The 25,581-nt window shown below is 39.2% G+C and overlaps 1 protein-coding gene across 1 annotated transcript in view; it reads left to right on the forward strand.

Moving 5' to 3' along the window:
• Window positions 1–25,581, forward strand: part of SLC13A1 (solute carrier family 13 member 1) — a 62,070-nt gene that overhangs the window by 12,707 nt on the left and 23,782 nt on the right. Inside the window, exons 2-7 of the mRNA XM_041001919.1 lie at window positions 7,460–7,588; window positions 13,838–13,974; window positions 16,159–16,346; window positions 16,940–16,991; window positions 17,073–17,124; window positions 24,010–24,161. Coding sequence (XP_040857853.1) covers window positions 7,460–7,588; window positions 13,838–13,974; window positions 16,159–16,346; window positions 16,940–16,991; window positions 17,073–17,124; window positions 24,010–24,161 — 710 coding nt within the window. The remainder of the gene's footprint in view (window positions 1–7,459; window positions 7,589–13,837; window positions 13,975–16,158; window positions 16,347–16,939; window positions 16,992–17,072; window positions 17,125–24,009; window positions 24,162–25,581) is intronic.

Raw genomic sequence — 25,581 nt, forward strand, 5'->3', positions numbered from 1 at the left:
TGGGTATTCCTTAAGTAAGGAGGTTGAGTGAAACGATGACAAACATTGCCTAGAAACTGGCACAGTGGTTCCACCATTGCCTATCCCTGCAAACCATCCTGTGTAAAAATCACCACAGCAACAAAAATGATGGTTATCTTTCCTTTTCTTTGTATTTGAGTTTCTTTTCCATTCCATCTTGCAAACTGAAAACATTTCAAGGCATCCTAAACTTTATAATGAATATGGATTGAGTCTAAGTAATTATTGCTACATAGGAACAGGTGTGTCATGAACCTTGCAAAACTCTTTACAGGCTGTGTCAAGTAATAATAATGCTTTCCTTGTAGCACACAGTCTTAAAGTGTATGATTTTTCTCCTTTCCTAATTGCTTTCCATTCTCTTTAGAAAATCAATTGAGTGAATGAGGCCTGTGAGTGGTCTTGCTTTTCTCACACTGTGCTGGAAGGAAATCATACCCACAAACGTATCAATTCATCAGCCAAATTACTCCCTAATATCAGTTCATGTGTCATTCAAAAGGGGAGAAAAGGAGTGGAAAAAGCTACATTTTAAAGCCAAATTTATATTTCAGTTTCATCTGGAGCTATAATTTAAAAAGAGAACCAAGGTGATTTTTAAACATAATCAGCTACATTTCCCAATGTAATTTGACAGTAAGAACTTTGTGAGGGGGAAAAAAGTCATTATCCAAATTACCTAGTCATAGCTTTATTTGCCTTTCCTGCCTCTTCATCAGGCTGCTCTTATTTGAGGTGGTTAAATAATGGCAAAACTTTCATTTTGTTAAAGGGAGCCAGGGAAGTGTGAGGATGTCAGCAGTGAGAACTCACCTGTGCAGGTAAACATCTTAGTTTTAGTTCCAGTGTGCCGCAAGAGAGGTGCAGGGTCTAGAGGAAATGTATGGACTTTGTCCCACGTCAGTGAGAGTCCAGTGCCAGGGAAACAGAGAAGAGAAAAAAGTGAACAAGGCCAAAAGACAGCAGTGAGGAATCTTCTAGCTGGGAGATTGTTTTATACAGATCCCAAGACATATAAATAAGAGCAATAGTAGAAAAGAACTTCATTCAGTCAACAATTATTACCCTCAGCATATATTCAGTTTCCTGCAGAAGCTTCAGAAAGTTAATGGAAATAGAATGAAAAGTTTATTCGGTACCACACATTATTGATATCCATGAATAAGAACAATCTTTAAAGAGTTCATGAGAAATGGATGCTATGATTCACTATGATTGGATTTCAAAGGGATTTTTTTGATAAAATATGCTTATATCTTAATTTCATTTTTGCATGAATCTTTTAGAGTGCCCTTGCCTCTGCCATCCACTGTTTAAGTGCAGTGCAGGGAGCAGGGCAGTGAATTTTCAACCAAAATGTTCTCATGAGTTTTTATACTTGGATTGAATCCCAATGAACCATGCATTTTCTCACTGAGTCTTCGTTTGACTTGGAATTATAATACCTACCACATAAAATTTTGGTGAGAACTCAGTAATTTACTAAGAGTACCACCTAGTATCATATCTGGGTCTAGTCAGAATTCGTGATAGAGTTTTATGCAATTAGAAATCACTCTCCACTTTAAATACAAAGAAAATAAATATTTTTGTGGATCTGAACAGGTCAGCAAAGCACACAGTGCCTTTGAGGTGAGAACATGTGGCATAATTTGCTTCCACATCATTCTGGGGTCAGAATCCATTCTGGAGTCAGAATCCATTCTGAGGTTGGAATCAGGCTCATATCAGAAATTAACAGCTTGCAAAATATTCTCACAAAGGTAAGAAAGATAAAGAGGACTAGACTGGCGGCTCAAAAAGCAGATTCCCCAGTCACAAATGACTCACCCAAACTACCCAAGCCCAGATGACTGGATCCGTGTTATCCTGGCAGCAAGGATCTGCTGGCTGTCAAGATACGACTCATTCTGGAATAAGACTTACTCAATCCTCAACGTGGGACTGAGAACTGACACTAGGCAATGGTAACCACGTTAAATAAGGTAACATCTGGGACTTGACTGTGAGGAAAAAAGACAGGGGTGCCCCCAGACTAAGACTGTTGTTCCAAAGTTCAGAAAGAACACTAAGAGCCTAGGATTACCAAGACAAGTTTTATAATGTGTAAAGTGGAGAAATGGCCACACCACTCCCAAACTTTATTGATAAACTGTAGAAAGTAAAAGGGTATGATAATTCCATAGGAACTCACTTTTTTAGAAGATTTATTTATTTGAAGGCTGAGAGATAAAGAGAGGAGGAGTCAGACAGGAGAGGCAGAAAAGTCATTTATCTGCTGGTTTATGTGCAAAAGTTTACAACAACGTGGGCTTGGTCAGACTGCAACTGGCAGCCAGGAAATCCGTGTGGGCCTCCCATATCGGTGGCAGGAGCCCAACTATGTGGGCTGTGTTCTGCTGCTTTTCTGGAGACATGAGCAGAAAGTTGGCTTGCAAGTGGAGCTGCTGGGACTTGAACTGGCTCTGTGTAGTAGAGGAAGCTAACACTAAAACCAATGACATCACATGCTGTAGCACAAAACAGGCCTCAAGACCTCATTTTCAAATGGTGGCAAAAGAGAAAGAGGGGCTTTTCTAGATTGCTAATGCCATTATAAACTAGTGCAACTCTTTGGGTAGCAAATAGGAAAGATCTGGTCAGATTCAAATGGATTCCTTCCACTTGGAAATTTCACAATTTTCTATTCTGGCATGGAAAATTTCTTTCCTATATTTATATGGAAGTAGAGATGCAGTTCTCAATCTTATAATTTGAGGGTAGAAGGAATGACCGAAATAGCTACCAGCAGAAAAAAGATGAGATAATAATAAGTAATAACAAGTCATACCAAGGAATGCTATATCCATTTCAGTTACTAATAAAGATCTATTATTATTATTTATTTTAGGGATGACAGGATGGGGCAGGAGAGATGGGGATAAGGATGGAGTAGGGGTATAACCTCCCAGGTAGAGGGCAGAGGATTTGAAATTAAGCTTCCTCCCTGCTGAGCAGCAGGCAGAGTCCTCTCAGCAGCTTGCTGGGGAAAACACAAAACACCACCAGGGCTCTGCTAAGATGGGTGGGCAACGTACAGCAAGGCTTGTTGGTGAAGTTCACAGGGATGGCCCAGAAAGGTAGGTGGGACAAAGCCATGAAGAAATGGTGATTAGAAATGGTGATTAGATGGGTATTAGAAACTGTAATACCCATCTCTTCATTTCACTGGTATTCCAGAAGATTCTGAAGACATGACCGCTCACAAATCTATGAGATTGTCCCCTACCATGTCTGATCTTGTACAGTCCTATGATCCTGTCTTGACAACTGCAAGACCCCATCCTTGGTTCAGTATTACTAACACACAGCTCCTAGACAAGGCCATGTTTTTCATTGCATAGAGCCCTTCTTAGGGCAACATCATTGCATCAAACATGTCAATCGTTTCAGATGGGATCAAAGATGCTGATTACTTTGTGTCAGCTATCTCTTTATCAGGGTACTGGCCTTATGATGGGGCAGAGGACTAATTTTCTAAGCAGGAAAGGTGACTGGCAGCTTTAGGTAGGACAAAAAAATGTTTCTATAACCACGCCCTTTCCACCACTACTACCCCTCCCCACCCACCTCCTCCATCGGCAAGCCTTTTTTAGCTCTACTGGCTTTGATTGTTTAAAGAGGAGAATGGGCCAGCAGTAGAAGTAAGAATGGAAACATGATTGGGGTGGTTTAGCCAGTTCTCTTTCGCAGCATAGACCCTGCAGCAGTTAGGAACTTGGAGTGAGGAAGTAAGTGACCCTATTAGTCTTCATTGTCAGGCAACCAATACAACATGTAGGGCAAACTTTTTCAAAAGGAAAGAATGATTGTCCTGCCAAAAACTTTAAGCCTGACCCAGAAAGATTATATAATAAAGAAAACAAATTGAAGTTAGAAAGTGTCACTGGGGTAAATCCATCAATAGGAAGTTTATACAATTTATCAGCCAATGATGAATGAAAGGGGCTGATAATATGAGGATATCTTACAGCACAGAAGCAAACCAACACCGTCCTGATTGGAAATATTTCTTCTTATTCATGAAAGAACATTTTAAAATCTTAGCATTCATGTTCATTCATAAAGGCCTCAAGCTAAACAGAACAATCTAGGACCAAAAGAACTCTGCTGGAAGCATCATATCACCTAATTTCAAGGTCTACTACAAACCTATGATAACCAAATCAATATGGTTTTGCCATAAAAACAAATAGGCCAAGGGAGCAAAACAGAAATCCCTGAAATAAAGCCACACACGTTTTACAATCAACTGATTTTCAACAAAAGCACCAAGAACATACAATGAGGAAAAGATGGTTTCTTCAATTAGCAGGAATGGGAAAATTGGATATCTTCACTGAGAAGCATAAAATTAGGTCCTTCTCTCATGCCATATGTAAAAGTCAACTGAGAATCGTTGAAAGGCTTAAGTGTAAGACCCAAGACCTTGAAGCTACAAGATGAAAACAGATAGAAAATTCCCATGTTCTTGGACAATAATTGTTTTGGATATGACACAAAAACCCAAGCAACAAAAGCAAAAATAGGTAAATGAAATTATAGCAAACTAAAAGAGCTTCTAGAACACAAAAGAAACTATCAAAATCTAAAAAGACAATCTGCCAAATGTAAGAAAATATAATTTATACAATCTAGAAGGTTAATTTCAAAACATATTGTAAGTAACTCAAACAATTAAATAGCAAGAAAGCAAACTAACTTTAAAATGGGCAAAAGTTGGATATTCATTTCTCACATGAATATGAGTAGCCAATACGTCATTATAGAGCTGTAAGCTGAAACGACAAAGCAACATCTAACCCTGGTGGAAAGAAACATCACAAAAAGACAAAGGATAACACGTGTTGGTGAGGAAATGACAAAAAAGAAGTCTGACACACTCTTGAAGGAACTAGGGGCTTACTGGCACGTCGCCTGGCTAACTAAACATTGTACGTTCAAACTCAGAAAAAGTCACCTGATGAGAAGGTGAGATCAGAACCCAAACATTAAGAAGCTGTTAGAAGATGACTGGAAATTGGAGTTGGTTTAAGAACAAAACACAAACAAAACTATGTAGAGGAAAGTCTACTCACCCAGTGAAGGTAGCCCTGAGCGAAACACGAGGATTTGGAATTGTTTTCCATAAACAGCTGACAGCCCTTAACTGGATTAGTTAAAGTCAGAGCTGGTCAGGTTAAAATGAGAAAGAGGCCCAGGCAGGTCCTAGTATTTGAAATGTTATTTTTTATTCTGTCTCCCCAGTTCAGACTAGATTATGACTACCCTGCTAGACTAGACACATGTTGAACACGGATTCTAGTACTTAAGGCTGGTTATGTGTGATGTCTGGAATTAGCCAGCACATAGATTTGATGCTTTACTGAACTCTTTCAAAGTGGGGCGGCACATCGTGAACAGGGTGGCTTGCCTTTGACTCTGGCCTGATGCAAGGGAGTGACAAAGTCAAATGGATCCTTGGAAAAGCATTTGGTTGTGGAACAGCCCTGCATGCGATGGAGATGCAGGTTATAGGTGGAAGAGCAGATTTGAAAGGTAAAAACCACAGGGGAATGGAACGGGGAGCATGACTGAAGCAAAGCAGTGGATCAATAAAAGGGTTCTTACGAATATGGTAAAATAGAGTCCGGGCTAAACGTTGGGATTCTCGAGTGGTCCTTATGTGGAGATGTGGTGTGCAGCCTTCTTATACACCTGCATCTTAAATTCCCTAATTCTCTCTGGGGACGTTTAGTTATATGTGGTCAAAGTTAAGCTTTGTCGGGCTGTTTTATTGTTTGTTAGGAGGCAGACTGTGTAAAACTGTCAACATCAAAATGCCTTTACTTGGGCCCAGCGCGGTAGCCTAGTGGCTGAAGTCCTCACCTTGCATGCACTGGAATCCCATATGGGTGCCAGTTCATGTCCTGGCTGCTCCACTTCCCATCCAGCTCCCTGCTTGTGGCCTGGGAAAGCAGTAGAGGATGTTCCAAAGCCTTGGGACCCTGTACACGCATGGGAGACCTAGAGGAGGCTCTGGGCTCCTGGCTTTGGATCGGCTGAGCACCAGCCGTCCAGCCACTTGGGGAGTGGGTCAGCTGATGGAAGATCTTCCTCTCTGTCTCTCCTCCTCTCTGTATATCTGACTTTCCAATAAATAAAAATAAAAAAATCTTAGAAACAAATGACCTTGTTCTTCTTTAAAAAGATAATCCTGGCATATTAAGGATCTCTTGGGGAGCAGTGAGGACATAGAGAATGAAACACGAACTCCACAGGACTCAGCTTGAATCAGGCGAACCCCAGAGTGGGGCAACTAGAAATTACATATTTTTAAACAAAAGACCTCATTAGACCCAAAAGTTTTTGTAAATTTTTGAAATGCAACTCAGCATTTGCAGGATAATTAGTGTGGAAGCAAGACAAAGCTATGAGGTTAATGCTAACCTTTACTGAACACCTAGCATACACCAAATAATTTCCAAATAATTTCATATCAAACTTATCTTTGTAAATCAAATATAACAGCATATTTCAACCCCTTATTTATGATGCCCTGTTTGAAGCACAGTTTTATGCTAAGCATTGTAGCATATTGTACCAAAGGACTCTTATTGAGTCACTGTGTATCCCCAGCAACTCCTGTCTTCATAAAGCAGCGAAGATGGCCGTTTGGTTTTCCGTTCATGTTCCTTCGAGATTATATTCGAACTCACATGCGTCATATCATTTAATACTGCCTTTTCCTTGAGACAAACTACAGCCAAAATTTTCCCTAAGTAGACATATCCTGCTTTCAGTTAGGAAGGGAGAAGGTGGGAAAGCACACGTCCCATCCACCCAGGCCCCAAGCAATGTAAACATACAGTCAGGTGAATATAACGGATTCTGGCAGGATGGTGGGGAGACTATGTGATGAATCATATGCTATAAAAATAGCTGGAAGAGAAGAACCAATAGGCTCCATTCACAAAGATAAGGAGACAGAATGGTTAATTCTCAATATGATCAATTTATGCTGTGTATATGTGTTGAAAAGTAGCATACCACTGAAAGCTGTACAATTCAAATTTTTTAAAGTTACAGAAAATTAAAGGCAGTTGCTCTGCCCCAGAAAAATGGCTATACGCAGACTACTTCTGTCCTCCAGCAGTGCTGTGTAGGTCAGTTGAAGCTTAAATATACCAAGAGAAGCATTAATGTGAAGGAAAACTAACTTATGGACATTTTTCCTGTTTTTGTATTTTCATGCTTATTAAATATTGGTTCTTAGAATCCACAAGACATGACCATTTACTGGAAACTCAAAAACACACAGAGAACATCTTGCTTCCATTCAGCAAACGCGGATGGGATTTGAGTAGTAATCTCCCCAGCCTCATCAGCTCTCCTTCTGGTCTCCCTCTCTTCCTTCTAGGAATCAGAATGTGCCTACACGCTCTTTGTTGTGGCCATATTTTGGATCACAGAGGCTCTGCCTCTCTCAGTGACCGCCTTCTTGCCAGGTTTAATGTTCCCTCTATTTGGGATCATGTCTTCTACAAAGGTAAGTTCTGTAAATATTTCTTACCATTAGATCCTGTACGTTGTGTTGAGATATCTGTTGAGAAAATTGCTTCTATCTTTCTTTTTAAAGATTTGTTTATTCATTTTATTTCTATTGAGAGAATTGCTTCTATATTTAAAAAAATTTGTTTATTCATTTTATTTCTTTTAAAGGCCAATAAACAGACCAATAGCTGTTTCTCCATGTGCTGGTTCACTCCCTAAGCGTTCACAAAAGCTAGGGCTGGGGCAGGCTGAAGCTGGGAGCTGAGAATTCAATTTGGGTTTCCTTTATGGGTACCAGAGACAGAGGTGTTTGAGCCATCAGCTGCTGTCTCCCAAGGTATACATTAGCTGGGATGGAGAACAGAACCAGGACTTAAACCAGGACTACAAGTTGTAGACATTGCAAGCAGCAATTGAAGCAGGGCCCCAAACACCAGCAGCCAGAAGTAGCCTGGAAAGGCAGGAATAATCCTGTAAATAAGCCTCCCACAATGAGTCCTCTGGCCTCCCACCCTGGGATTTGCTTGTGCTCATCTTCAGGAATAATGACAGACCGTGCCTTTCTGCATCACAGGAGTCTGTAGGAGAAATCAGGGTCCAATCTTCTCTTGCTGACATCCAGGAAAAGCGCCTCCCTCCCAGCAACAGGGGCACCCCAGTCACACCCTGTGTGAGCTTCTTCTGTCCGTGAAATTTAATTCCACAGCACTGAAAAAAACAATTTCTGTTTTAAATGAAGAAAAAGGCTTCCCTATTTTCTTTTCCAGAAACCTGCCATTTCAAAAGATAAAGCCAAATTAGGTTCCACACATATTTCCATTTTGTTCTTGCTGAGACGAGATTGTTCCTGCTGGGAGCCATTTCTTACCTTGATACAATCCAAGGGTACCCATCTGAAGAAAATGGATTCCACTAGGAGCATGAAATGCATTGAAACCAGAATCTCTATCTCCTTGTGGTTTCCAGCCATCTAGAAAACAACAAATGCCAGAACCATGGCTGACACCTGGTCAGGAGAGAAGTCACATTCTTTGGACTTGTGCCTTCTGCCTGAGCACAGCGTTGCTCTCTTAGGGGTTCGGCTGTCTTTAATGTGAGTGGATATTCTTTTTTTTCTTTTGTCCTTTTATAATCTTTCTTGTTGGGGGGAGCTGTTTCCTTCTTTATCTAGACCTGCAGATTACCAGTCATTTCTTACTGCATTTCTCCTTTCCTGCTTATCCAGACTCTTCATTCTTGTCACCGCAGATTTGTAAGCGAGCATGACCAGGTCTGTTCTCAGATCCTCGGATGCCTTACTCCCCCATGGAATAGGACTATACATGAAGCCATTGGCTACATGCATCAGTATCCTATGACTGTCAATCAAAGGGATTTAAAAAAGGATTTAAAAACTCCTCACAAATGAGATATCAAGGGGTTGGTGTTTTTGATACAAGGTAAAGTCACTACTTGGGGCATGTCTTGCATCAGAATGCTTGGGTCCAATCCTATTGTCATTTTTGACCCAGCTTCCTATGAACATGCATTGTGGGAAGGAAAAGTGAAAGCCCACGTGCCTGCTTCTATTTCACCTATGTTGGAGACTCAAAAGGGTTTCCTGGCTCCTTGTTTCAGGTTGGCCCAGCCCTGACTGCTACAAGCATTGGGAGTGAACCAGCACATGGAAAAATCTCTTACTGTCTTTGTTTCCTCCATTCTTTCTCTGTCACTCTGCCTTTCAAATAAAAATAATGAATATTCATAGCAATATCATGTAGCATTGCTAATGCCTGTCTTACTGACTTGGATAATTCTGTCTCCAGAAATAGTGAAGTTAAGTCATTACATATTTGTCTCCCATAACTTAATAACAATAAAATTGACTTTTCAAGAGGCAGAGGTGGAAGTAAGGTTCTTTGGAATCACACTGCATTTCTATAGCAAACTGTTTTGGGTGACAACAGGAGGAGAAAGGTACCCATGAAGACCTGGGTTTATAAAAATTGCCAAGACACACCTGTATGTCACAAGGGAGCAGTCATTTGAATATTTGGGGAATGATCACTGAAGAAGAGGGGGAACCCCAGGACAAAGATCTCAAGGAAATGAGTGAAGAGGAGAATGAGAGAATATCAGAAAGTGAAGTGTGGAGCGACTGACCATGTGTGAACAGAGTAGAATATTGCAAGATTTTAAATCTTTATTCTGATTTTGCTTTTATAAGATAAGGTAGTGGCTGGTATTGAGAAACAAGGTAAGAGGAAAGACAGGGCAAAGTTATCTAGATGAGAATCCACAGTGATTCAATCCACGAACATGTGATTGATACATTTTAAGGAGAAAACCACCACATGTTCATAAGTGATTGTATATGGTTTATGATCAGAAGATGAAGAGTCCAGAATGCTTCATGACTTTTGGACCTGACAACTAGAAGAACGGAGTTGAGCTATCAAGTGAAATGGAACAGATTACAGGAATAGTCAGTAGGAAGGAACTGACACCTGGAGTTCAAAGTTGAACACACAGGTGCGAAATACCTGTTACACACCTAACTGAAGATGTTGGGTAAGCAATTGGATACATACAAATTCAGAGTTATCAGAAAAAAAAATGCTAACTTAGGAACATAAGCCTGAAAGATGGCATTTAAAACATCAAGAGTTGATGACATCACTTAAAGAGGAAAGTTAGGACAGAAAAGCCAAAAGAACAAAGAACTAAGTTCAGGATAAACACATCCAGAGGAAGGGAGAAAATACTTGAGGTAGGAGTTAAGAAGAAAAGACAGTTGAGGAGGAAATCAAGCAGGGCGTGGGATTCAAGACAGTAAGTATGTTAAGAATGGACTGCGAACATGCATGTCAAATCTGTCAGTAAGTCAGGTAACATGGGAAGTTAGACACTGACCATTGTAGGAAAGCGTTTGATCTAGTAGGAAGGACACCTGCTAAGCCTCCCTCATCCCACATCACAGCGCCTGGATTCAAGTCTTGATTTCAACTTCCTTCTAATGCAGATGTGGAGAGGCAGAAGATGGTGGCTAAGCAGCTGGGTCTCGGTTACTCCTGTAGGAAACCTGGATTCTGGTTCCTGATTCCTGGCTCCTGGCTTTGGCTTGGCTCAGCTCTGGTTGTCTCAGGCACTTGGGGAGTGAATCAATGAACGGAAAATATTTGTCAGTCTTTCTGTGTCTCTCTGTATCATCATCAAGAAATTTACTATTGGATTCAGCAAAATAATGTCAGCAAATCATACAACTAGCAAACCACTTTCTAAAAATAACATGTGATTTAACTCACAAAGTTGATGTGAGGCACTATTTAATTTTTACAACTTTTTATTGATGTGTAGAAAGGTCATTCAACTGGTAAGTTACATACCCAAGAGTGAACGCAGGTTCTCTGATTGCAGCAGTCTTTTTTTTTCTTTTTTTTTTAAGTCCATTTGAGACAGAAATATCATTGATAGTGATCCTAATCTTGCAAACAGATTTAAGATTTTACTAGGGATTTTAATTGACATGTCAATTTTGCCTCAGAAAGTTACATTAATCAGTATAATAACACCTTTCGTTCATTATCTCTTGGACAAGTGGGCTATGAACACATATGCTTCTGGGTAATGTTCTACAAAACACCGACTCTGACGAAAACCACACAATGTACTTTAGAAGAAAACAGAAAACAGGAGCCCCTTCAATAAAGGATTAGAACTTCTGATATTCCTGGAGTTCTGTCTATTTGTTCACCTGCTGATACAATAATCCCCATTCCCCATCCACAAAGGGCATATTCTTTTTTTTTTCTAAAGATTTATTTGTTTTTATTGGAAAGTCAGAGAGGAGACACCAAGATCTGTCTGCTGATCCGCTCTCCAAGAGGCCACACGACGGCCAGAGCTGAACTGATCTGAAGCCAGGAGCCAGGAACTACTTCTGGGTCTCCCACGTGGGTGCAGGGTCTTAAGACTTTGGGCTGTCCTGGACTGCTTTCCCAGGTCACCAGCAGGGAGTTGGATGGGAAATAGGGTTGCCGGGATTAGAACTGGCATCCACATGAGATCCCACTGCATGCAAGGAGAGAATTTTAACCACTAGGCTACTGCCAGGACCCACAAAAAGCATACTTTAAGGCACAAAGATGATGCCCGATACTGCAGAGTATAAAATTTCATTTGCACTACACTTTTCCCTGCCCATTCTGCAATATTGCCACATAGTACCAGAGTTAATCTGCCCTTCCATGTTGTATTTTCTGGTGTCTCCTTTGCATAACCATTCTTGTACTTTGGGACCATTAATGAGAGTTATTTAAGGGTCCAGTGTGGTAGCTTAGTGGCTAAAGTCCTTGCCCTGTACGTGCCCTCAGATGTCTGGTTTGAACCAGTGAACACATAGATATTGCATTTCCTAGAAAAGAGGGGCAAAGGGAAGAACACATTTGAAGAATGGGTAGTGAAAGGGTAAGAGTGTTCATTTTGAATGACTTCAGTTGTGTCTATGCAAAATTTAAATGGGAAGCTCTGCCTGGAAATAAAAATAAAAGTATCCGTCTGGATATAAAGACCATGGTGCCTTCAGAAGTCATTAAAAACTGAGGTTCCTGGTAGAATACCAGCATGCAAGAGAAGGGCAGGGAGAACTATTTTTAACATATGTGTAGTAGAAAAAAATCAGAGGCAGGAATAGAACAAAGCAAAATTAAAATTATTCACAAGGCTGAAAACACTAGGAAATCAATGCAAAGTGATTCTTCCCTCTGTGTCAAACCGCACTGGACACCAAATAAGGAATTGTACAACCGTCCCTCTTCTCACGGAGTGTGGAGCATAATGGTAAGACAGGTCACAACAAAGCAAGCCTTACATGATGAGACTTTCCAGAAGAAGGGAAACAGAACTCAGAAAAAGAGCAAAACCCTTTAAATGAAAGCCAGAGGTTTGAGAATTAAAGGCAAAAATGGAAGAGCATGTCTGTGTTCCTGTAACATTTTTGAGCATCATAAATGCTATTTCAGTGCTGGAAAAACTGATAAATAGAAGAATGCATGTTATAAAAGTATTATCTCTTAATTACTTTCAAATACAAAGAGAGAAATATAAATAATGAGGAACAATTGACATTTTGTAAAGCATAAAGAAGGGGTCCAATGGACTGCTGTTAATTCAAGGGAATTATCAATTTTTATCATTTATCAAAGCCAAGTCAAGCTTGATAAGCTATGTTAAAAGTGTAGTTATAACTGAATAGCAAAATCATTCTCAGAATTGATTTCCCTTTTCCTCTGAAGTCTTGGAGAATAGAATAGTTTTATTCCAACTCTTTCATTTCTCCTACCTTATTTGCTTTTTCAATAGAGTATTTTTTCTTACAAGCCTTTCGTGCAACTTGTGACTCCCTTCAACTGAGCATTCCCCAAAGCCAATACTATTAAATGCCAGTCACATGACGTGCTCTGCCTAAAAACTTCTACAAGCCAAAGTTTGTATCATTAAGTCTGAAAAATAGGCAGTTTGCTGTACTCCACTCTAGAGATGATAATGTGAATTATTATGTAAAGATTCTGGTAAAGCCTGCAAATAAGACATTTTTAGCATTGAGAAAGCTTTATTTTCTAAGATAAAGTGATAACAAGATTCTTTTAAAAAAAGGGTGCATTTAACATTTCACTTGATCTTAGCCAAAAGGCCAAGAAGTGATTTTACCTAACATTTCAAAGTAGCCTTTGGAGAAATTGCTGTAAGAGATTGCTGGAAGTGTTGGGACATTGTCCTGGTCTCTGGATAGGTTAAGCTGAAAACAATTATTTGTTTTAGAATAAATGATTTTGAAAAAAATTCTTTTTTAAAAAAAAGGAATTACTCTGAAATAATAACCTATTAAGGTTATGATGAAGATATTGACAGCACAGTGCTCGATTTCAAACTCCCAAATCTCATTTATCACCATAATCAAATGAGCTCTAATTTATATGTGGAAAAATTAAAGGGTAGAAAATACTTGCCTGCTGTTATCCGTATATTTAAAACTCAATATCTTACGTACTCTTTTTTCTATACGTATATTTTTGTCTTGACATAACCCTCTCTGGGGCAGAAGCTAGAACATAATCGAATTGGTGTTCAAACACATCTACATTTCTCGCGAACAGAAAATATTCTGCTGAAGGTCAAAGTTCGAAGCAGCAGTACAATTTCTTGCGCAATGCCTTCTCTCCCTGCCTCCCAATGCAAATAATCCTGAGTGTAATTGTAATTTCAGGTGGCATCTGCTTATTTCAAAGATTTTCACCTGCTCCTAGTTGGAGTCATCTGTTTAGCAACATCAATAGAAAAGTGGAATTTGCACAAGAGGATTGCTCTGAGAATGGTGATGATGGTGGGTGTGAACCCAGCATGGTAAGGACTGTACCTACTGCTTCTAGTTGACATCCTGAACAGATTATTTTTGTTCAGAACAAATAACGAAATAAGTAATGCACATCCGGGGATTTTCCTTTGCAAATATTCAAGTGCTATAAAGTATTCTTGAATTATGGGCAGATTAAAAAAAAAAACTACTTCCTTTCACTGCAGGTCTAATTACGGGAAGGTTGGAGTAAGAGCACACAATACTGTCACCCTGGGACTCAAAGATGAGAGAGGTGTTGAACTCAACACATAAGACACCATAGTTCAGAGCAGGCTTCAGTCCTACCATGTTTACTTGGCCGTACACACTCAAAACCTGTTTAAAAGCATGCTTCATCAACACAGAAGATGTTAATAATCAAAACAAAAAAATTACCGACAAAATACAAATGTTTGCGAAACTCGAAAGGTTTTCCGTTTGAAATTAACTGTTGCAAAATTAAATAATCAGTTAAGAGGTTTCAATAAAGAATGTGAACTCACTCATTTGACTACTATTTTTAACCATTAAAAGTAAATTTTTTGTTGTATTAGTTGTAATGTAATATTGTAATATAAAATTGAGTTTATTCTAATTTTTGTTAAGAAATGGATTTAGGTTTAAAAAACGGAGGGTTGTAATCTTTTGTAGAATAACACTTTGCTTTAATGACTTACACGGACCTTTCTCATTTTTTAAAAAAATAAAATATACTGACTTCTATTACATAATTTATTGTAGGGCATCACCACAGCTGTGTTTATCATTTGCTGAACAAACTGCTCTGATAAACACACACAAAAAAATCCAGTGGCATAGATGAACTAAATTTTATATAAACTTTATTACTTCAATATATGTGGATTGAAGACAGTTCATATTACAAATGTTGGCCAGTGCAGCTTGAGATTTTATTAAAATGTATCTCTTTTCTATGACCGTCTGCTCATTGGCCCCAGGCGCGGGGCAATGCACTGTACAGAGGACAGGGGCCTGGTTCATCATGCCAATGAACAACTTCTAGTTTAAGGTGTTTACAGTATTCAAAATTCATCTGATTTCAATCTATTTTTCCATACATTGATTATGCCTTAAATGGAGTGCTTCTAGTTTTTTTTAAAGAGCCATTTCTTGCTTAAATGGGCATCTGTAAATAAACATCTAAAAAGTTTCATTTTGGTTTTTGAATTTAAAACTTGTAGTATTGATTTGTTCTCATAGTCTATTGTAAAAAGGATTCAGAAATGATCAAAAATGCACTATAATAAACATGTGCTTCTGTACAGTTTTTAGTCTCTCACCTCAAAGAGACCACACTTTCTCCTAGGTTTGTTTTTTTACGTTTACAGCTATGGCCTAAAATCCTGTGGTCTTAGGAACATTTGAAACATTTTTTATACTTATGCATGTATCCATTAAACCTGATTTAACCTTAGCATTTACATGTTTATAATTTCATTTATAAAGCAATTGTGTTGGTACTTCATTTTTAAACGATTTGGTACGAAAGGGAAAGTTACACACAGAGTAAGCTGTGTGTGCGCGCGCACACACACACACACACACACACACACACACACACACTCTTGGAGATAACTTCTGTTTGCTGGTTCACTCTCCAGATAGTTCAAAAGAATGAAACAGGTGAAAATCAGTGGCCTGAATTTCAGTTCAGGTATCCCGCATGGATACAAGGACCCAAGCACAGGCCCACCACTTTTTGCTTTCCCATTAGCAGGGAGCCATGTCAGAAGTGGAACAATGCCCTGGACTCAAACCGGTACCCATAAGAGAATGCTGGCATCCCACACAGTGGCTTAATCTACCACTCTAGAGCAAATACTCTGTCTATAAGAGAAAACAGTGTAATATATCTTGTTCTTGACAACAAGAAAATTGTCAGATCCAAAAGAGTGTCAACAACAGAATCTGCAGGAAATTCTGAAATCCTGTTAGCCTTTTTGTTCCCTACCCGCCATCTATTAAAGTAGAAGGGCTAAGAGGTAAAAAGAAGCTTCCACACCTTGTCCATGAATTTGTACTCAGGGTTCATTACTTGAGTGAAAACTTAACCTACTACCTGCTGAAAAACGTAATTGCCAAATTCCAAGCAATGGCTTCTTCACTTCAACAGGACAGAGTTAAGGAAGCTAGAGAGCACAGCTCCCACACTAAAGGCTCTCTCATTGCAGGCTCACATTGGGGTTCATGAGCAGTACTGCCTTCTTGTCTATGTGGCTTAGCAACACCTCTACTGCTGCCATGGTGATGCCCATTGTGGAGGCTGTAGCACAGCAGATCATCAATGCTGAAGCAGAAGCTGAGGCCACCCAGATGACTAATTTCAGTGGAGCTACCAACCACGGACTGGAAATTGATGGTATCATGTGTTGATATAGCCACAATGGGGTGTAGTCATTTGGACAATAGGTATTAAGTCAAGAATTCCGAGTTCTATTTTGAATGAACTTGCTTCACATGCAATGTATAAATTCAACCTTCCTCTTTCCATAGTTCCCAAGATTTAAGCAAAACAACTACACTAGACAAATAGCTAACCTTAAATGAAGCATTGGATTTGTACTCTTTGGCATAAAGGAAGAATGTCTTTCCTATTCTCCAGCCAGTATGATGGAACTATGTCTTCTATCTGTATCAATAGATACCCAGATTATTCATTCCTGAAGTGTCCTTTCCATATAACACTAGAAATCTTTAATTTCTGCATTCTGTTTGGCTGTAGCAACACATTTCACTGCAATAATTTTTGGTTCTAGTGAACTGCTCTGATGATATAGTTAAAAACATGTTGGGAAAATTCATGCTTGTAAAAGACTTCGTTAAGATTAATAATAAGTCAGTTCAAAGTGAATTACTCTGTTTTCACTTTTCAGTAATGCACATAACCCTATAAATACATACCTAAAGATACCTTTATTTAACATTATTTTTCTTTTATTTGTTATTTTACAGAATCTGCTATTGGGCATGAAACAAACGAGATGAAAGAGAAAGCAAAATCAGGGTAAAGAATACAGATATTTTAATGAGGATTTTTCCAATCACATTTTAATGAAATTATAAATCAAGTCAATTTATTTTTCAGATACAGTGATGATGATGCAGGAAAAAATTCGAGCAAGATGGAGGTGGAAAAGGTATTTTACATTTGATTCTTTCTAGACCAGCACACATGAATTTATATCACAACTGCAGTTAGACATGCACACATTTTAAAATTTGTCACTGGTTCCTCATCAGTGCTTTCACTCGACAAAGTCAAGGTGTGGCCTAATGGTTGGATGAATCCTTATGGATTTAGTGCAGTAAAATGACTATGTTAAGTTCTGAAATGAGCATCAGTACTGTCTCCTTCAGCTAGAGTGCAGGTGATGGGGATGAGCCAAGACAATACACAGAGGTATTATCCTGTTCTCACACCATGGCTTCCATTTCTTGTTTTCATTCAACTGGTTCGATAGCCTGTTTTTATTAGCAGAATTCTAACCAGTTTCAGATGGTGGTCTTAGATTAACTCCTGCATTGACCCCCTACATCACTGTAGCAGCCCAGAACAGCCTTTCTTTTCCCTACAAACACTAATATTGTCTGGAGATTCCACAAGACTTTATGCTAATCCAATTTCAAAACCTGCAGGCATTTTCAAATTCAAGAAATTAGAAAATCTGTATGCTTTCAATGAGAAAAATCTGCAATAATTATTTTCATTTTATTTGATATAATTTAGAGTTCATCAAAGGGAAAGTATTCTTTAACAAATTGCCTCTTTTAGTTGGGTGGTGTTTACATTTGAGGTGGAAGTCCTTACTGCTGAAAATCAAATTTTAAAAACAAAATAAGAGAAACTGGGAGAAAGATGCATAGATAATCGTCCATCTTTCCCAAATGCCCCAAACAGACAGGAAACAAAGTTGGGAACTCAGTGGCAGGAATTAATGAACTCATCACTGCTGTCTCTCAAAGTGCACATTAGCAGGAAGCTAAAGTTGGAAATCAAAGGCAGGCACTCAGAAACAACTTGTCTTAACCACAAGAACAAACAGCGCTTTCTCAACTCCACATGGATTCGATTTGTGTGATTTGTAGAAGCAGTAAAATGAGACAAAGAGATCCAGACTCAGCTGCAGGCTGTAAGAGGATGGCATGCAGCAAACAGGTGCTGAGCGGAAGCTCAGGTGCGGGCGGAGTGGAGGTTCAGGTGTGGAGTGTTGAAACACATTACCTCATGCGTCCCAGCAGCCGGTTCTGCATCCTCCAGGGATCAGTAGACAGAAGACAGTCAGAATGTGTTGCACTGGAGGATGCTCTCAATACAAAGCAAGAGATGAAAGCCTGCTGACTTTAGTATTTTCTTAAAAACAGAGAAGGAAAGAAGGAAGGGAGGAAGGGAAGAAGGCAAAGGCAGAGGCCCAGTCAGATGAAAACACTGTGAATTTCAAAGACAATCCTAGAATTCATGTGCAAAAGGCCAGGCAACCTTTTACTCCTTTATATGAGCAGATAACCCAAGCCTCCTAGACAACCTCAGGTGCGGAAGAGAGTCTCAAAGCAAAGGAAAACAGCAACACAGAGGAAATAAAGACTGAGGAGATGAAAATACCAGAACAGAAAATGCCATTAATGTATTCAAAGAGGTAAACACTGCAGCCACCAACATGAGGTGCCTTTTGCAGAGAAACAAGATAAACTGCAGAATGCATAAATGCATATGGCATTTATATAAACAAACCAAATACCTTTAAAGTGGAAAATTCAGTTGAAAAAAATATGAAAAATAAGTGTAAGTCAATAGTAGAACTTTCAGGAAAAGAATCAACAAAACAGAATAGAAAGACGCGTCAAAAATTCAGGAAAATTTCCATAATGGAAAAATATAGTTTTCATGATTCAAAGACCTGCTGGGTCCCGGCATATTGGAGGAAACAGATCCGCATGGGACAGATCTTCTCTGAAATCTCTGAGATTTCAGAATACTGAGGACAAAGTTCATACAATCTTTTAAGGAAGTAGAAAAGCTGATGCCTTAAAAGGAATCACAAATGTGAATGGCTGAACACATCTCCACAGCAGCATTGGAAATTCAGAAGCAACTGCAGGAAAAAATGCCTGCAAGTTTTCAAGCAACATTGATTTTCAGCCTAGAAGGAATGCACAGCCAAAGTGTCAATGAAATGAAAGCAGACTTAAGGTCAGATCCTCCTTGCAACTCAACAGAAAACATGGCTGGATTTAGGACAGGTAGCGAGGGCTGGCAGAGGAGATGCTGGGAAACATGCACAGTGGTAAAATGGCTGGTGTTTGTCATGTGTCCTATTACCCAACTGTTCCAAAAGAAGATTAAAACTTGAAAAAAGTTTAAAAAAAAAAAAACCAAGCTGTAGTGGAAGGGAGTTTTTCTAACTCTGACAAAGGATAGGAAAAATGTGTATTTCTTAGCTGTTAGTGCAGCTCTAGAAAATGTCCTTAAATGTAAGTACAGTTAAGATACAACCCTAACAGGGGGATGGAGACATTAACCCTGTGAGTTATGTTGAGTGAAGGAAGCTGTGAAAGACGGCTGCATTCTCAGCCTCTAAGGTGTTGAAAAAAATAATTGTGTGATACCTACAACTGAGAAATCAGGGCGTAGCATGGTATGAGTATTGCTAAAATAAATCCAAATAAATATTCAGACCCCAGCCGAAAGATGTTTAAACTGGCTATCTTGGACAAGCCAAACGTGACTTGTGGGAACCAGTGCTTTTACAACCGTCTTGTTAAAATTGTTGGATTATAAACACAGGCTTTTACATCTTCATGCCACACAGTAAGTTATCCTACAGCCCTTTGAGGAGGCAGATGTTGTCAATAATGACTAACTTGAGCATCTTTTAGCCCTAAAGGTTGGAAACCTGTAACTTTCCGAAATCGAGAATCAGCTCCACCAGGTGGCAGTAGCGAGTTACAGCTGACCTAAAGGATGTCTAACCTGGTTAGGGGTGTGATGGTGTCCTAGGATTCTGCTTTTGGTCAAGCGCTAGTCAACATTTGTTCTGGTCCTTGGAAGGGGATGTGGAAAGTATATCCAAAGAATCTTAAGCCGCCATACCTATGCACAGACGAACTCGCGCATGACAGCACCAGGACTGAGTAAACACGGCAGTTTACAATAGTAGTAAAATCTATATGAAGTGTAATTAAGAGTAAAGGCTCATGGGTAGTTTTTAAACTTTATGTCCTGGAAAAGCATGATGATACAGGAGAACATAGCTACAAGGGAACTGAGATGCACGAATTCTTGCTTTAATCTGCAACAAACAGCCATGTCACAAGGCTCTTTAGAAAAATTGTCTGTTATCCCTACAATCCCATCAAGAGTTGATGATTCATTTATGGATTCATCTTATAACTGCAGAAGACACAAAACCTAGGCATCTCTAATCTCATCATCAGAAATAACCCTTGTTAGTATTCATTTTTCAACTAGGCCTTCCTATTTCAAAGCACACACACACACACACCCCTACATATGTATGAACTGTAAAATTTTAAATTATATGATTGCTTATATTTAATTTCACTTAAAAAGACATACTTAATAATACGAATTCCATACCCTTTATGCCAGAAGTCTGTTCCCCTTCAAAATGCTACCATGAAAATGTCTTTAGTGCACTCCATTGTGACTGGCTCCCTGGTCACTTTGTCCCTGAGCCTCCCATCATCTTGTTTTCGTTGTCTTTTTAGCTTTCGGGTTCCTCTTTTGTCTCCCAAGCTCTTGGGATAAAATACACATACGCATGCATGTACGTGCGTAACAAATTCCTCCTGTACTCATAAAAGCATGCGTGATGATCTGATGTCCACCTGTCCTCAGGATCAAGGTCTTACTTCCTTTCACATAAATGAAATAATTATTCCAACTCCTCCTCAGGCTAGGCTCAGGTCCCGGGTGTCAGGCTGAAACTTTCCTCTGGAAGATTAATTTGCTGTGATAGCTCCCTTGCTTCTTACAATTCCTGTGCACCGACTGATTCCATCAGTGCCACTTCTCATGATTTCCCAAGAGGTTTTATCCTGCCCATGCCATCTGCAACTGCATTCCTCCTTTGCCCCTTGGTTCACAAACATGTCTTTAACTGGTCTAGCTAGTCATTCACTCCACAAAATTACACTAAGCCCACATGTGTAGAATTCATGTTCACTGACAAAATGACACAAATTGTTCACCGCCTGCCTCACCCTGAAAGCATTTCCATTGAACCGTGAGTTTGACTGGCAATAATGTTAGTGTTACCATGCTCTGCAGGATTAGAATTGGCCCTGAATTATTAATATCTTTTCAAACATCCATATGTACATAAACAACTTACCTGTAGTAACGTGAATGCATATGTTAAAGTCTTCACGTAGATACCAACAATTGGTAATCCATAAGGAATGATTTCTCTACTGGTTTGCACTTCCATCTTTACCAATGCATTGTGATGACTGGCAGATATTCATACACATATCTAAATTTGGCTTTTGTATGAAATTTGGTTTTTTTTTTGTTTATTATACATTTGAAAGTGATTAGGCCAATGAGAAATTACATATATGAGGATACTTCAGAAAGTTCCTGGAAAACAATTTAAAATAAATTTATTTCAAAAAAAAAAACATTTGAAAATGTGTGCAAAACATTTTCTGAATATTCACATTTCAGGAACTTTTTGAAGACCTTTTGTAAACATGGGTATCCATAAATCTTGTGCCAAAAGAAATTTATCTCTTAATTTCATATTCCATGAACATTTTAAGTTCCTTTTTGTTATATTTAATTTTAATTCTTAGACTTAGTTTAATATTGTCTAAATTATGTATCATTTGCTGGAAATTTTTCCTACTGTCAAGTATTTAACACTTATGCCCTGGATTTCAGTTGTCATATTACATCTCAGATTCTTTAAATCTATTTTAATATTTCACTTGCCTGGCATTTTCGTTGGAAAGATTCATTAGAAAGGAAATGAAAATTACTTCTATGTAGAAAATATAGGTGAAAAGGAGACATTTGTAAACTTACTTCTTTGGGGCAAAGAATAGATATTTGAAGAGGCTGACCTTTCAGTTGATTAGAAAGTTAAAGCAAATTACACTCCAAGCACCTGACCCTGCCATGCCAAATGCCATGCCCACATACATGGTGGCTTTTCTTCCTTATCATGATTTTGCAAAGGGATCTCACAGTCAAGTGCCACAGAGAGCATGCTTACCTATGCACAACAGTGCCATGTGTCCCTTTGCCCGGCAGTGAAAGGAAGCCTTGTATATTGTTGGTGGGGATGTAAATTGACAGAGCCATTATGGCAAACACATAGAAGTTCCTCAAACCATTAAAAATAGAGCCACAGCAAAAAAAAAAAAAAAAAATAGAGCCACAATTAGATCCACTTGGATATATAATGGTGCTTCAAGAAGTACATGGAAAAACAAGTAGTGAAATCAGCCTGCCAGTCAATTGCCTGCACTCCCACGTTCACTGTGGTGGTATTCACAGTCCCCGAGCACCGTGATTCTAAGTATCCACCAGTAAATGAGTGAACAGAGAAACTATCATCTGGGTTACTCTAATAACCTCCGTACACTAAATTCTTGCCTATTTCAGACCTCTTTTAAATTCCCCAGCCTTAGGGAGAAAAATCCAAATATATTATTACTTAAAGCACGGATACACAATCACACAAGAGACTACGAATTGGCATAAATTTCTTAGATACCTTTAAATATTTTTAAAATGCCGCATGGAATGGACAGCCTGCAACGCACAAGAATTGATGCAGATTCATAAAGATATTGCTACAGTAAATCAGGGCAAAGATAACATTGACTTAAACCAAGGTGACAGAAATGGAGATGGAGCAGAGTTCAGTATATTTATGCAGATAAGACCGACAGAACTTGGTGAGATAAGGAAATGTTGTCAAGGACAACAAGCAATGGCGCAGGCGCGAGGTCTGAGCTCTGATGCCAGACGGTGACGCTTCAGGCTCTATGATTTTCAGGCCCTGTGACAGGTGGCTGTTTCTTAACCTCTCTGTGTCTTATCTGAGATCTCTATCTGTAAAATGTCATAATAAGACTATCCACTTCCTTGGATACTGCTTATGTGGGTCACACAAGCTACCGTAGTAAATTTAGGGTCTTAAACTTTACGGTGAACATGAAGAGGCCAAAAAATTGTCTCTACATAAGAGAAGTCAGCTATTTCCCCCAACCTCTTACCACACTGGTATCAACAGAGAGGAGAAAGGAAAGCGTTTCCTACTGGTTACAGTGAAATAGATATGAAGAAACCATCACTTTGCTTGGAGAATTGGATGTCTGCTCTAGACACTGAAGCAGTAAGTTGTTCAGGTTTGAAGCACTCTCAATAAGATTAGAAAGTGAAAAGGTCATGTTGGAATCTCCTTATCCATGGAAGTGTTAGCTATATTTATACAGACAGCATCACCGAAGGGCCTGTCTCATATTACCAAATGCTGGGACCATGTGGGAGAAGTGGTGTTAACGATCACTTGCAAGGCAATGTTCTCTAACAGGACTTCTTGTCAGGGTAAATTGAGTGCAGCATAAAGAGACCAAATGGGGCATAACATACAGAGATCACACGTGTGTCATAAGTAGCCGGGTGGAAGATGCATTAGCTCCACTGAAAGGAGCAACAGTCTGATAATTAACATGCTGACCAGGGCCGGCACCTGTTGAGATAGCTTTTCATGGGTTATAGGTGTTCAGCATCTTCATATGTTTTTCCGTGGCAAAGAAATCAAGCTCTCTACCATCTTCTATTGTAAAGACATCAACCCCATTATGTGGACCCTATCCTCAAGGTCTAATTAATACTAGTTCACTCCATAAGTTCAAGGGTCTAAATATTATCACACTGAAGTCTGGGCTTCACGGAATGGATTATGGGAGAGGGAAGTGCCACAAATGTGCTTGCTTCTTATTTTGACCACAGTTACAGCTGTTTTCATAAAGGTTTTGTTGTTGAACAGACCGCAGGCACAGGAACCAAATATCGAACAAAGAAGAACCACATGATGTGTAAGCTCATGTGTTTGTGCATTACTTACTCTTCTACCATTGGTGGACTGACAACGATCACCGGGACCTCCACCAACTTAATCTTTACCGAGCATTTCAATGTGTGAGTAGCGCTACTGCAGTATGATTAAACAAGTGTAGACAAAGCTTACATACGTGCAAGCAAGAGGTTTGTAAAGTAATTTTGACTTTTTGACATATAGGGGAAGGTAAAGTGACATGCAAAAAGCGGTTGCTAGATAATTTACATTAATTATGTTAAGAACATATTCTATATATCCTTACTGCAAAGATGATATATAATGTATAATATGTTTAGATAGATAGATAGATAGATAGATAGATGATAGAACAGACTCTAGGGTTAAAATATCTGTATTCAAATCTCAGCTTTTCTATTTACCAGTTAAATCATTCTGGACAAATAATGCAAGTTCTCCAAGCCAGCCACCCTTCCAGAAATAAATTAGGAAAGCAATCTCTCCTCTTTCTCAGTGTTTTCAGTTTTATGTAAAATAAACAGCACTCACAACAGTATACAATGCAGAGCCTGTGCTCAATAAAGGTTGATTATTATTACTTCAATTGAGGAAGCCGTTCTTCAGTTCAGTGGATTAAGCATCAAACTAATGTCAGATACTCAAGGCTGCGTCCTTTAAAAAGTTTGCTTCTTAGAAACAAGGCAGCATTTGTGTTCAAGAGAGGAATGTAGCTATGTGCTGCATCACTGGATCACTGAAGAAAATTGTCCACACAACTTGGAGCAACCTTAGAAGTAAATGCTGGCAGTTAAGGATCAAATGAAAGCAAACACCACAAAAAGAGTACCAAAACTCTGTAAGAGTTTTTCCTCTAGGGAGGGAATGGAGTCATTTTTGCATATTTTGCACAGTTCAGAACAGCATTCTGCAGATTGATTGGCATTGCCAAAGTGTAGAGACAGGAAAGCAGTGAGGAGTCTGAGCACAGTGCTGCTGGCTGGTGAAAGGCCTGTGGTTCTCATCCATCCTCCATGAGGGCTGGTTCAGTGGAGGGAGGAAGGCAGGGCAGAATTCACAGAAAGGGAGTGAAGAGCAGAAAGGGCAGACAGCGCATTTATGTCTACTTTTATTTTTTGTCAAGTTTGACAAAATAAGGAAGGAACAAGAATGAGATGTCATTTTAGTTTTACCTTTGAGGACAGAAACAGTAATAACACGGACATGGATGTGTGAAATGATGGAAGCAAAGGGTGGGGGAAAGAATGGCCTTACTCGAGGACGCGTTAGAAGCAATGGTGGAGATGTTTAGGAAGCTGCAGCTTACTTGGTGTTTCTCCTGGCCCCTTTTCCTCTCCTGAGATGCTCTTCCAGTGAGCATGTCACAATTCCCTGTCTTACACTGCTCTTACAAAGCAGCCAACTCCTGGTTCTGCTTTTAGATATTCTACCATACGGAACTCTGTTAAATCATTTCCTTAACTACCATTTCCTCCTCTCTTGTCGTACCCCACCTTTACAACGTCATAAACTTCCTTCACATCG

The sequence above is a fragment of the Ochotona curzoniae genome, unplaced genomic scaffold, assembly GCF_017591425.1.
Source record: "Ochotona curzoniae isolate NIBS_2020 unplaced genomic scaffold, NIBS_Ocur_1.0 scaffold_2476, whole genome shotgun sequence".
Lineage (NCBI taxonomy): Eukaryota > Metazoa > Chordata > Mammalia > Lagomorpha > Ochotonidae > Ochotona > Ochotona curzoniae.